Source organism: Stylophora pistillata, chromosome 6, assembly GCF_964205215.1.
Source record: "Stylophora pistillata chromosome 6, jaStyPist1.2, whole genome shotgun sequence".
In the NCBI taxonomy this organism is placed as follows: domain Eukaryota; kingdom Metazoa; phylum Cnidaria; class Anthozoa; order Scleractinia; family Pocilloporidae; genus Stylophora; species Stylophora pistillata.
This window is the reverse complement of record NC_142524.1, coordinates 26846907-26861348: the sequence shown is the minus strand read 5'-3', so window position 1 is coordinate 26861348 and position 14442 is coordinate 26846907. Positions and strand designations below refer to the sequence as shown.

At 38.5% G+C, this 14442-nt stretch overlaps 1 protein-coding gene across 3 annotated transcripts; it reads right to left on the bottom strand.

The window, feature by feature from the left end:
* Window positions 1-973: 973 nt before the first annotated feature.
* On the bottom strand, window positions 974-13535 carry LOC111336827 (transcription factor IIIB 90 kDa subunit). 3 transcript variants are annotated; one of them, XM_088725249.1, is made up of 14 exons: window positions 13216-13535; window positions 12652-12732; window positions 11765-11938; window positions 10687-10718; window positions 10107-10179; window positions 9300-9449; window positions 8149-8592; window positions 7766-7830; window positions 6892-6973; window positions 6671-6729; window positions 5882-6126; window positions 3926-3977; window positions 3167-3353; window positions 974-2396 (listed from the first exon to the last, which is right to left on the bottom strand). In XM_088725249.1, exons 1-14 carry the CDS (start codon window positions 13397-13399, stop codon window positions 2356-2358), a joined length of 1869 nt encoding a protein of 622 aa, XP_088581375.1. In that variant the 5' UTR covers window positions 13400-13535; the 3' UTR covers window positions 974-2355. The 3 variants fall into 3 exon arrangements, with proteins under 3 accessions (XP_088581375.1, XP_022798725.2, XP_088581376.1); XM_022942990.2 differs by having other exon boundaries at window positions 3167-3362; window positions 13216-13534; XM_088725250.1 differs by lacking the exon at window positions 13216-13535 and having other exon boundaries at window positions 3167-3362; window positions 11765-11956; window positions 12652-12887.
* Window positions 13536-14442: the final 907 nt, after the last annotated feature.

Genomic DNA, 14442 nt, shown 5'->3' with positions numbered 1-14442 from the left:
AAAAATGATGAGAAGTGTCCTACACCAGGGGATAAATAGGGTCAGAATTTATACCGCCCTGCCATACCCCTTGTCAGTAATCCATTGTTGACCTTTGCTCAAAAGAATAATTGATAAGGTTCGTCCACGCCAGTCGACCTGTTTCCACATGCGTTCAACTTGCCTTTTGTCTCGAAAATAAAGCATACATTGCATCAGAAAATTCATTAACGTAGAAAAAGCAATTTTCCAACTGTGCTTTCTTTTATTGAAGTCGAGGTTTCAGGAAAAATGCCATCCTAGTCTCGCAAAACAACCGCAGGGAGTCTAAAAACTGGGAAAATCGCTAGATATAAACAATATTTATCGATAGACGATCTGAAAAATAAATTGAAATAACGCGTGGCTTTAATCCTGACATTTTTTTCATAAAGTTTTTTTTTTTTTTTTTTCAGTTTTGTTCCTGATCTCATTTTATTTTCTCCAGTACCGTTTACGGTTTGCGTTCCCTGCAAAAAATTTGCCCAAATAGGAGTTCTTGATAATGAATAATCGTATTTTGGTATGCCGTGACCTTATCAACAAAAAATAAATTATCCCCCGAGTACAAGTGTGTGGTGAAATGGTAATCGTTTACAAAAAGTCTTGTTACTTCAAATCCCGGATACAAGCAGTAAGAAAAGAAAAAAAAAAACCACAAAACAAAACATGAGCAATAAAGGTATCTTGCGAGTGTTATCGTCTTTAGCTGCACACAGAAATGTTCATTCTACATCGACCTGGATTAAGAACGTGCCAAATCGAAGGCGGGTGTTGTTTCAAAGTCGATTAGCGGCGAAATCGAACGTGAGTGCGAACAAATTCAATACCCGTATGTGTTGGACAAATGAAGCAGTTTGCAAACCAAATATTCTTCACTAAAATCACAATTGCCAAAACTAGGAACAAGATAACTTGGAAAAAGTTTCGAAAATGAACTTAAGCAACAACTGAGTATGTATTAGAAGAAACAACATCGTTTTAATTTTCGTTCCTGACCCCACCCAAAGCTGAGTATCATTTGCATTCGAGAGGTGAGAAATACTTCTGTTTCGGTCAAAAATGTCACAAATTTTGTTTTGCACCTGTTCTTGAACAGGAAGCGGCACTCGGCAATGACAAATATACAGTCAATTTTATGAGTTGTCAGAACCTCATCGCTCTAACTTTACATATATTGATATATATGGGCCTACTTCTCTTTCTGCTAGGATCAAAGTCCTTTATAAATAAGTAAACGCGTAAATGGTTTCAAAAACACGATTTCTCTAAAAACTAAATTAAAAATACCTACGTGAGCGATTACGATAAATAAATTATTATCAGGTGGTGGCCTCAAAATATCATTGTTTACAAACATAGGACAGTTCTCACGGTCTTGGAACAAATGGTAAAATATAACCAACTGATTATCTACCCGTGGAATAACTGTAAAAGCAATCACACCTACAATTTCAAACTGTCTCTTCAATGTTTGTCCTTGTTTTAATCAAATTTATTTTTTGCTTTTAGCAGAATCGCTGATAAATTAGATTCAGATAATTAAGTACTGTCATATATTTTGTCCGACACAAAGTACGGAAGCATTTATGAGGATATTTCTCACTCAGGTTTACAATAAACCTGTCAACACATTTAAAAATTACCAATGAAAAAGGCGGTGTTTCAAACGGAGATAGGTCTCATCATTTTAAGCAGATGAATTGACTGACGCCTTGCTTGCCTAGGGCGTCGGTCCAAAAGACACTGCACGTTTATTTGGCAATGGGCGGGGTGCAGCATTTGTACAAATTTATAACAACAACCACCAAAAAAAAAATAGATGCTGAGAAAAATATAATATATTTCTTTGAGGTGTTTGCTTACGTTCGTTCAAATATTTGCGTTACACCACTTAAATATTGTACCATCTTCCAGTTTATATTCGTTTGAATTTCTTGCTCTCTGCTGTTTACTTAATCAAATGAATTATGCACAATCCACTGGCGAGCAGTAGCAAGCCCTCAAGTGCCCGCGTCAGTTCTTCACACCGAAACATGTTGAACATGCGCACTTTTGAAGAAGAACTTTCACTCACTGACGTCACCCTGCATCCGAGAAGTGTTCGCGTCTTTACAAAAGCTTGGTCGTCTAACCTCGTTCCCAGATCCGCTCCTGAAACGAGGTCGTCTTGGTAATCTGACGTAATCTTATCAGAAATACTCTACAAATCCTCTGATTGGTAACAAACAGTCGAAGATTGTAGTTAGGAAGATATGCCAAGAGGTAACTCCTTCCAATGACGTTTCTAGATGGAAGGCTTTGAGATCAAGTGACGAGGTAACAATAAACGAACCATTATTCATAATCTTCAAAATCAGCATAATCGTCGTCGACATCTGTAAAAGTATGAGAGAATATCAAGTTAATAAATTAATTAATTAATTAAAGGACGAAATTGAAGTTATTGTTGTTATGATTCTGTAGATGAATGTTTTTCCCTTTTTTTATCAATTATAGGCCACGAAAGAACACCGCGGTTTTGAACAAAGGTTGCACCAAGAAATTTCTACTTGAATTGCTTGAAGTATGAGCCTTCTTGCCACTCTTCTGAAAATTCAATGTATGGATGTGTTGAAGATAGTTTAGATCGAAGTTTTGTAAAACAACTTCACTTCATTTAAATAACCAGCACTCACAGTAGGTTTTCCCATGCTTAGCACGAGCTGAACAGTACTGGCCAGGTCCATCACTGGTCGACCCTGGTCGCTAGTAAGCGCGTTAAACCGGCTTCTAGGTGAGAAACCAGGCTTTACTCTCTCAATTATTCTTATCTAAACTGGTCATAAAATGGAGACAATCTCGATAAAAGTCTCGCGAAGAAGTGCATCGTGCACCCCCTATTGAGACTAAATTTTGTTCTGTTTTTTCTTTGTTTTCTCTTTGTTTTTAGGGCGCTCAAAAGAAAACAAAAATTGAGATCTTGTTTTCCGCCGGCAAAGACAGAAGTCAGGTCTATGCAAGATAAATCAGTTGCAAGTTAAAGTACCTGGTTCAACGGGGTTATGGGGAAGTTTTTAGACAAACCCAGAGTGTAATTTACAAAGCACCTAGATTAAGCAACACATTAAACTCAGCAATTCTGACTGGCGAAATCAAAATAACTTACTTGCATCATATAGGTGTCCCATCAACTCTACTGCGCTCACTGGTTCCTCGTCCTCCTCTTCCAGTTCGTCAAACTCCTCCTCTTCCTCCCCCACTGGGTTGGTTTCGTCGGTCTTTTCATACTCCACTGGCCCGCTTTCAATAACAACTTCTTTTTTATCTTCTTCAACCTTGGCTGGATCTTGAGGCTGAAAAAGCTAGTAAAAGTAGATTCAGACGTTGAAAGGGAATACTTTAATTAATTGCCAAAACAGGCTTCAGATACGTTTTGCTAAAATACTTACGGGCTGTGTTGTTCGAGATCCGATCGAAACTAATGTTGCGTTCACTACTGACATAGGATAAATCCTAACTAAGGCTGTATCCATAATACAGTCGAACCTATATCAAGCGGCACCGTATAAGCGGTCACCCTGTATTGAGCTGTATTGAAAACTCAAAAGTTTTCCCCTTAATTACTGTGATTCTCTCCTCTATTAGGCGATCGTGGTCACCTTTTACTGAGTCCCAACGGCCTGTTTGTATTGTCATTCACCTGTATTGAACGATCACTTAAAGCAGAACAACTCAGGAACAAAACTAAGGTTAGTCATTCAGGTAAAATTTAATCCGTGTTTATCAATGCTAGAAGTATTTGTGAGCGAGTTTTTGTCTACTAAGTAGTCAATTATGGCATAAAATGGCGTATTTTCTCATTTTTTTCTTGATACCCCCTGATGGCCAAAAATGAAACGAAATGAGAAATAGATTTTACACCCACCTTTGGTTTCTTGAAGGCGTCCAAAGGCGAGACAACAGGAGATAAAGAATCCCTAGGAATTAAAAGAAAAAAAGTAAAGAAATAATGATAATGATAATGGAACACGCGCAAGGGATCAAGAAAGAGGTGGGGAGGTGCCAAATTGAGAAGTTAGAGGATGAGATCAGAAACCAACCATGGCAAGGGCGTCTAGTGACTACCAGGCTGGAGGATGAGAGTTTAAGTGCCGATGGGTGTTTCTTGTGGCTCACAGAGTGGAAGAACTGCCCATCCCACACAATTGCTGGACTCGTCGAGCTATACGTGCAGCTCTTGCCAACGCGAGTATACACGAGTCAGAAGACCCACACAAGCGGGGAAGGCGAGGTGAGGTGCAGATTATGCGGTAAGGCTCCAGAGAGCGTGGCTCATATCTTGTCAGGATGCAGTGCGCTGGCCCAGAGCAAGTATCTCTCTAGACAAGACGCAGCACTGAAGGTACTGTTTTACGAACTGTTGTATGATGAGGGAGTTATAGACGAGATACCACCCTGGTACTCACCCGACAAGCCGAAGCCCGTGTATGAGGCAGAGAATGTTAAAGCTTATTGGGATGTCTCTATATATGTTGATCACCAAGAGGTCAGATGCAATAGGGTGGATGCTCGCATTGTAAATCATACGTGCAAGAGAGTTGTGACGCTGAAAATGAGCTGCCCGTGGGTTAACAATTGGACGAGAAAGGATGAAGAGAAGACACTGAAGTATGGACCCCTTCGCTGGGAACTAAGGCAGCAGTTCCCAGGCTACGAGGTGAAGCAATATAACATCATAATGGATGCCCTAGGGGGGTGGTCACGGGAGCTGGATGTCATGATGCGCGGGCTGGTGGGAGGCAGAAGCACAGACGTAGAGCGAAAGATGCAGAGGGCAGTGCTCTCGGGCACGCTGAATATTGCCCGGACTTTCAAGGTGGCAGTTTGAGTTCCTGTTAGAAGGAGGACCGCAGACACAACGGAAAAGCTTTTTAGGATTAATTAATGTACATCTATTTTTTATTCCATGGCTCACAGGTTACGGTTTTCGCCCTGTGCTGCCTGACTAGAATGTAACATTCAGTTGACTTCTCTGCGATAATAATAATAATATTGTAAGAAATAGACAACTTTTTTGAGAGACATGTTTCGGCATGCTTATGCCATCTTCAATCAATGAGTAACGGAACGTGAGTAATAATATAACAGACAAGTAGATGAATAAAATATTTACAGTATGATGTAATAGAAAAGCGGGTACTAATTACAACGTGACACCAAAGATCAAAGGTGTGAACTAAAACCCTAGAAAAGTGTTATAATGCTGTAATTGTTTGTTAAGTTCAGGTTTGATCTTATTTATATAAAAAGCTTCTTTGAGTTTTAAATCAATTGAGTTCTTGGCAGAATCCAGAATACTAAAGCAAGAAAGGGAGTATTTCGTTCAAATACTCCCTTTCTTGCTTTAGAGAAATTACAGCATTATAACACTTTTCTAGGGTTTTAGTTCACACCTTTGATGTTTGGTGTCACATTGTAATTAGTACCCGCTTTTCTATTACATCACACTGTAAATATTTTGTTCATCTACTTGTCTCGATTGAAGATGGCATAAGCATGCCCAAACATATCTCTCAAAAAAGTTGTCTCTTTCTTACAATATTTATCAAACTTGCTACTACTACGACCTTATGGAAATATTAATAATAAATGAAAAAAAAAGGTCAAACAACCAAAAAGATTAACTTTTACGCGGGCAACTGAATTGATACCTGCAAATCACTCACAGGGGAGGGATGGCCAGGTAATCTGGTGGACACCTTTTCTTTTGTTTTTGTTCTATTACTCTTGATTTTTCTTATGTTTGTACTTTTTTAAGGGAAGGAAAATGCTTTCTTTAGCCATCTTGCTTTGTAAATCAAGGGCAATAGTCAGTACTAACCTCTTTCTTCCTCCTTTTCTAGTGGGTACACGCGGCGTCAGAAATTCCTGTTTAAGCTGAACAACCGGTTTAGGCGTTGACGTCACAGGGGTATTGGGCATGCTTAACTGACTAGTCTCCAGATCCCTCAGCACTTCGTAATTTATTTTGCTGGAGATTCTCTTTTCAACCAGCATCTTCTCAATGGCTTCGCCTGCAGTGCTGGCTGGACCAGTCGGTATTCTTTTCTTATATTGCTTTTTTCTCTATAACAACCCAAAAAGAAAAATTGACACGTGATTTCTATACGGCAGGTGGCTGACCAATGGTAAAGCGATAAGTCAGCGGTTTCAATAAAAGCCGGTTAACGTCGGTCTACCGCTATCCATAAGACCCCTGAGCGCCGTCCATTTAGCCTGCTGTACGCTCTCTTGTTTGGGTTTACGGCCCGTTTTCCGGGAACAGACGGCTATTGTACCAGAGGTGGCCCACGTGAAGCCGTACCTCTCCTCGAGGAGAATCGAAAAAGAAGGAGGGTCGGGGGGAGGGTACGGCTATACGTAGGCTATACCATCGGCTGCCGCTTATGGAAAAAGTTTTGGAAACCGCAGAGCCAAGTTCACGATTTGGTGGAAGATATAAAAAGTACTATTTTTTATTGTTCTGATTAAATTCTACTAGCGCGCATACTAATGAAATAAAAGTACCTAATAATAATAATAAAAGAAAAAAAATAAAAATAACAATTATCTGATAAGGGAGACCAATGACTCAGAGTGCCCTTTTAAAGAGAAAAGAACAACGTGCAACCTTTTTTGGTTCTTGTTTATTTCCTTCCTCTCTTTCCCTTGCTTCCTTTTCTTCCTTTTCTAGAAAATGAAATGCGGAGAACCTAAGATGGGTTTACAACGGCATTTAAAAATTCAGAGACTTTAAAAACGTCTCCAACAATCTCAAGTAAAAAGGAAAAAATTACAAAATCATTGGGTGAAGAACATGGAGCAAACACTAATTGCAGACATAATTCTCACCTTTTTGTTTTTGTAGATAATCTTTGTTTTCTTCCATCCACAGTTTTGTTTTTATTTCAATCTCACTTTCATTTAAAAGACACTGTAAAAAATAGAAATACACACTGAGCAAGACTGGGAAGATTTCCTTCCAAAGAAACAAAGGTCTTTGCATAAGGAAGAGATAGTTTAAACTCTCAGGTTTATAGGGTGGGGTCAGTGAGTCATACCTTTGTCCCTTTTGGTATGCAGTTATTAATTCATTTTACTTTATATTTTGTGGTAATGGTAATAATAAATTAGATTGCACAGAAAGAACTTTTCTATTAAGTTAAAATGCCTGGCTTTTTAAACAATAGAGAGTTTCTGTCAAGGAACTATCGGCTGATAGTTGCCCTGCGGAAATTTGATGTTCTTAAAACAAATATGCTAGTTTTAAGAACATCAAATTTCCAAGGGGCAACTATCAGACCGATAGTTCCGAGACATACACACTCTATTGTTTTTATTGTTCACCACTAAATTTTCTTCCGCGCCTACAGCTTAATTGTCACAAATGTCATTAATTCGCAACCGTACATTGGCTAAATAATACGTTATACCTGTCAGAATTGAAAAGTCACTGTTTTTCCAATCTGCCTAACTTTGCGGCCGTCAAACTATTCAAAACTTTTCATGGACGAGTACTATCAATGCAGGTATTTTTCGCGGACGGGCGCTATCCATCCGGGTATTTTCTGCGGGCGGGCACTACGGGCTGATAGTGTCTCTCCACGGATGAACACTATCGCGTCACGTGATCGATTCAAACCAATAAGAGCGGAGAAAATTTAGTGGTGAACTATAATAACTGTTAGTCTTGCATTACAACTAAAAATTGGACAGGAAGAGTTACCCTATCAAGTTCTGCTTCATCCAGGCCAGTTAGATCCAGCTCTTCACACACTTCTTTTTCACCATCTGTAAAATTAAAAATGATAAAATTAAAAGTAATTCTTTTTTCCATTTGAGATTAAGAAAAAATTGATTTGAGCACTAGAACAGCCAGTTAACCATTTAACCCCTGAAAGTGACCAGCGTCAAATTTCTCACTAAGATATTGCTCCTAAACCAAGCATTAGTCTCATGAGAATTAAGCAAAATAACGATCACAGATTTGAAAAGCACTTGATTTTTTACTAAATTCCCCTTGTTAGTGCCAAAAGAAATGTATAAAGAACAGTGTGGAGAATATGCATGCTGATTTTAGCATGTAAAGAGGTAAATACCCTGAAGTACCTTTATTGGTGTCACTATTTGATACAAAATCAGGGATGCTGTAGGAAGGAATAGCTAGGAAAGAACCATCATCATAATCCTTTGAAACATCTTCTTTTTCAGAGGTCTTAATTAAATCATCTGGGTGTACATTGTCCCTTGTTGAATCTATCCCCAAAATTTTTTCAATAGACTTCTGAAAGGATTCCAACTCTGAAGTAATTTCTGGTTTGTTCAACTCCTCAAGTTGTTGTTTTGCTCTTCTCCTTGCTTGCGTGAAACAGGGCGGGTCCTGTTCCTCCTCAAGATCAATCGTTTGGAACTCATCAATTGTCAGCTGACTGGAGGGCGTGTCACGAAAGTCCCCCAACCTCTTTCTGATAGTAGTGTCACTTATACGGACAGTTTTGACAACTTCACGCACTGTTCTGTTAAAACCATGTAGTCTTGCTGCCACTAACAGAGCTGTTGAGATATGAAGGAAGCGTAGTTCATAAGCACTTCCCCAGTTGCTAAAATTGTGCATAAATCAAAACTCATTCCAATGCCAACCAAGAATATCACAATGGCATCACATGCCTGTGTCAGTTCTAAAAGAATGTTCAGTACTGGTAATCAAATCTTTGATGGTAAATTGAAAAAAAAATCCCTGCGTAAGAAATGCCGCTGCCTCAGATGACTGGTGCCCTAATGGCTCTGCGTTTGAGCCCTGAGCATGTCTCTCGAGTAATGTTCTACAGCAAGTTGCTAAACTCTCGTTGGAGTGATGACGAAGGGCTAATGCTCGAAACGTCAGCTTTTTTATTAGTTACGGTGGCCAATTTACAATAATTTCAACTTAGTTGATATAACCAAATTAGCATGTTACCTCCACCGACACAGCGCCACAGTTTCTTTAGAAACTTTCAGCCTTTATTCAAACTCTCACATTGCTTCTCTCCTTCCAGGAATATAAATGAGTGGGTGCAGTGGTAAAGCAGGAAAATTAAGGAGAGAGGGGGAGGGGGGAGGGGGGAGGGGTGCAAAACACACTTTCTTCATGCCAAAGATACCAGACCATGATAGGCTGACTGATAATGGGATAGAGTAATTTTGAGAGCCGCCTTCAGTTTTATCTTTTTTCTTGGCTTTATATTTATTTAAACTAATGATAGAAATGAATATTTGCTCACCAGCTCCACAGAGACCAGAAGGCCGACGCCCATGATGAATCCAGTCTCTCTTCATTCTTGATACCAATCTCAAAGCTGTCACGGCAACATCATGCTCCTTGTCACCAAATTCCAACTTGTGCGCGAAACGATTGATGTAAAGGCAAGGATCTGCCAAAGACATTGAAGACATAAGAACTGTTAACCAATTAGGGCAATTGTGATCTAACAGTGAAAGTCTTGAGCCCTGCAACCACGTGTATCATGATATAATTGTATGGTGACAAATGAACCCTTGGCATCTTAAATTCTTCTTTCAATATCACCCCTGAATCACACATTACGATCACAAGAATAGAGGAAATGATCACTAACTAAAAGGAACTCTTGATTGTTGAACAATTTTCCTTGCCAGCACCTTAGGAAGTGCTTATAGATAACAGTATAGAGAATATGAATATACTGATGTTAGGGTGTAAAATATTAATAATTTGTCCTTACTCTCCACCAGCATGCCAGTCTTAATGTCAGTTGGCTAATATGAAGGTCACCTTAGGCTATACCATAATCTTTTAAATCTAGATTTTCCTCATTAAAATAGGATTCTTCCAAAACGTTAAACAATTATGTTTGCCTGCCATCAACAACTGTTACTTGGAAGTAGTTAGTCATTGCTGACTTGAACCCAATAATAAACTCTGACTGAATACATATTTTCAGTATAATTTTTCTCTCTCCTATCTTTGAAGAACTGTTAAGTTTATAAAAAATATTTTTCCTGAGTAAAGATTCTCTCAGTGACAAACTTCAAGATCATAAGGTACTTACCAACAGCAGGCAAGTTAATATAAAGTTCCTGGGCCAGCTTTAGGTATGCTCTACCCAGGGTAAAAACATCAATCTACCAAAAGACAGTTGTAATCAGCCAAAAACTAATATTGATCAAATTAGTAGTTTAATCATTACGATTGTGTTTAACTTAGTTTTATCCCCACTTAACCTGTAAAAAAATAATAGAAAAAATCATTTTGTAAGTCAGAAGAGGCATCCAGGCAAATGATTATATTTCATAATATCAATATACAACTTGGTATGTTTATGTATCAGTGGAATGTAATTTCATATCCTTATTCTGTGCACTGCGAATGGCTTGGCAAAACAGGAAACTTAATTTCAGTGTAAAAAAATAGCAAAAAGGTGCAATTAAGGGATGGGCTGTGAGGTCATGGCTGCCTCTCTTATGAAAGAGTGGGGCTAGTATATTCCTTGTAACTGTTTAAAACTTTTAGAAGATCTTCATATAATCCAAGTATGCATTCAGTAAAAGCTATCAATATATACATGAGAACCCTTCATGAATTTTAGTTAAGAGTAGGCAATAACTCAGTCTTTATATTCATTTTTATACCTGTAAAACATCACTAAAGTCAAGAAGCATGTCTGTTAGTTGAGAGTTAAGGAATATTACCAAAGAGTGCAAAATCTTAACAATGGGAAAGTCCTCTAAGGGCTGAAATTAAAAAAAAAAAAAAAAAAAAGAAAAAAAGGAACTGGCAATAGTTCACCATTCACGTTTCCATTTCTTTGCCTTAATTGTTGGCCAGTTTTTCCTTCACCCACTCAATCATGTCTTAAGTATGTTGATCAAAACCCAAAAAGCCCTCTTAGAGTTGTTGCTAAGCACCAGCTGCCAGCAAAAATTAGCCAGGTGAAAAAGCAGCAATTTCACTCCTGAGGGTAAGCACTTATAATCAATGGATTTCAAAGGCTATCATTGAGTGGCCTCACTTGAAATTTCAGCTGCCAGACGAACCTACTTTCTTAGCTGCAACCCTATCATTTCCTCTACAGCTAGCTCTGAGTCCTTATAAAGTCAGACTATAAGTGAATTGATATTCATTAAACTTATATTCACACTACATGCACAGTGATTTTCCCTTATTAACTTCCTGTTTTTGCTTGTTATAAATTCATCCCCTCTCGCACCATTTATTCAAAAGTGTTGTGCATTTAGCATTAGAGAATGAGTAATTTGTAGACAAAATTTTGTTGGTCTGAGCTGTGTTTCAATCAGATGTGCAAAGGATTTTCATGTTACATTATATTGAATTTCCTCCTATTACTTTCACCACTGAAAACCTTGTACAAAACAGCTTACAGTTAACAAATGTTTTAACTGTAGCAACTGAAAGACAGGGCTGTAGCTAAGCATGAGGCAAGACAAGGCAATTGCCTCATATTAATTTTGGCCTTTTTTAATTCTTTTCATAAAGATTGACTTTTCTGAAGAAAAATGCCACAAAAAATCTTTAAAAGAGCATTTCTAAACCTCTAGATTTCAAAGTTTTCTGGGGGGCATGCCCCAGACCCCTCTAGTGGCTCGCGCCTTCGGCCCTCAAAACTTGCCTCATCTTGTCCTGAAATCTGGCTACAGCCCTGAAACTTGATAATTTTCATTCTACAGCTAATTAATGCATTTTGGATACGAGGAGTTTTCTCAGTTCTGCATACAAGGTACAGGCACGCTGCTACAACATGGTCTGTTCTCCTACCCCTGGTCAGACGCTTGTTAACTGCCAGCTTGTAGAAGTTATAAGCAGTATCAATACAGTGTTGATTCATTTGCAGCTGGTGGCCAACAACATTTATTCTTCGTTTTCCTGAAAATCAAATACCAACTAACAATGAATTAGTCAACCCTGGCACCAATATGTCTGTGCTCACCACACTCAAACAAACTCTTACAACTCGCATGAGTTACCAAGAAAGACGGAAATTCTCCTTGCAACACCAATACAGTATCACACAGACAAGTGATAAGAAGAAAGAAACAACATTAAGTAAGGAATTCAGTAGATCCAATAGTTAACTTCCCAAACTAACATCATAAGAATTGCTTGGTAGACAGTACGGAGAATTACCTGAGAAATCTTGGGAGAGAAAGAGTTAAAAAATTTTGCGACAAGTGTTTCAGAACTTCTCCAGGAAGAGGGAAACATATCAAAGTGAGGGGATCGATGAGGCTTGGGGTCAAGTCTGTGATTTAATTGTTACGCGTACATGCATTTATGGGAAAAAAAATCACTTATTCCTTTACCACAATTTTTCACATCACTTTGTCAATTAACAGTTTTATGATCTCATCTTAAGACATTGACTAATGGTAATACAGTACATATACAATGACCATTAATTTTGCAACAAAAATTTTTCGTCAACATCATCTTTCATTATCAAGAAGACAACGAGATATCTAATGAAATAGCAAATTCTTACTACATCTGCTGAAAAAAACAATCACAATTCTTATCAATAGCATAGCCTCTCCACCTCTTGATGAAATAAAAGTCGATGCTTCATAAAAAGCGATTACCATTTTCTAGCGTCACTGCTCTTGATTCCTGACCCAGTCCATGACGAAAGGCGGATCCCAGGCCAACCCCAACTTTGTTTCCTGACAAAAAGGAAAGAGATAAAAAAAAACTTACTATGTCGCAATTTTACAAGAAAGAAAAACCACCTGGAACATGGGAGTCAAGCGCAGAATAAAGGAATCAAAGCGGACCAAAGCTATCGCTGAAAAGGAGAGCGTCTTAGATTGACTATAAATGAAGTGAATTGCTGATAAAGTTGTCACGTGATCTGCGTGGCCAACTGGAGAATAAAACCTGTTGCAGAACCGTCATCAGAGCATCGCCCTAAAGAGTTCAAATCCCGCATTCCCTAAATATATAATAGCGGTGTTAAAAATCGAAAGTTTCATTTTTTGTTCTTTTATTACTACTTCCCTTTGTCACTCTAAGAGAATATGAAAAAAACACCGCCTTTTTGTCGAGGATCCGCATAAATATCCACGTATACCTGAAACACGTTTAACAAATTCTGTCTTGAAATCAGAGACGAGACCGGGTTTGATTTGAAAGTAACATTTACGTACCCTCAGCTGAGACGAATTGCCCAATAGCACTAGCTCCACCTAGGTTATTTTCTTGAAACTGAACTTCGGAGACAATAATGTTATCTTCGAGCACCGATCCACATCCCATACAAACGGCATCGCCGCGAGCTTGATCTATGTCTATGTCACTTCCACCACAATTTGAACAAACCTGCCCCGACATCTTTTGAAACTATTCTCTTTCTAGTCTCATGGACTAATATATAAAAGCCTTAAGAAAAATATTTCAAAATCCTGCGCCGGTCAAATGTGTAGCCATTTTGAAAATTTACCCATTGTGTCTCTTTGTTTGAATACAGTGAAGTAGCTCGCAGAGACTCCTGGGAGCTATTTCAGAAAAACATACGGTTGCGTGACATCCCAAAAACACGGCTGCGAGGGAGACTAGGGAGAGGAGGGCAAAGAGACAATGCAGCGCGAAATTTAAGATGCAGGTATACCCTTCGTTAAAATATTAATTTAAGATCTGTCTTGTGACCTCACTAAGTGATAAAACGACCAGTGGAAAATGCCGACAAGTGGTGAACGGGCGACTGTCGTTTCAAATTGGCTGAAATTTTTTAAGTTTTCGCTCATTTCCCTTAGTTATTATAGATTAGATAGCGCGACTGATTGCAAACTGACTGAAGACTGAAAAGAACTTCTTCAGTTGGTGATCATTTCCTTTATTTGACTGAAGGGTGATATTGAAAAGAAACTAGATGCTAGTCACTCCGGCCAATTTTTTTGAGCAGCGCTGACTAGTTTAAGAGATAGAGCTAAGTCTTAAAATCTAATCTTGCTCTAACTTTATCGGGCGGATTACCAGGACCAAAGAAAGTTTCATCTTTGGGCCGGGTTCAGGGCAAAGGAAACTGCCACGAACTCTTCCAGCCATAGGTTTGAAGAGTTCTCAGCTACCAGTCGTTGCTTCCAAATTTCTTATCTCTGGCACTGCTCCACTGGCGACTGACGATCAGTATCCTTGCGCTCTCATAGAGGAATAGCTACAGGAATCATAATTTCAGAGTAAAGAAAACATCAAATTTTAATACTTACAACAACAAATAATCAAAGATCAAAGAAATAAGCCACTGCCATTAATCCTTTAAATCGCAAGATCTGATTATAAACTCTCCCCTCTAGCCGCTACACACTTCCTTATAAATTGGTTATGAGAATTTGATATTAGATCAAAATAACAACTTCTAGCTGATAAATATATCT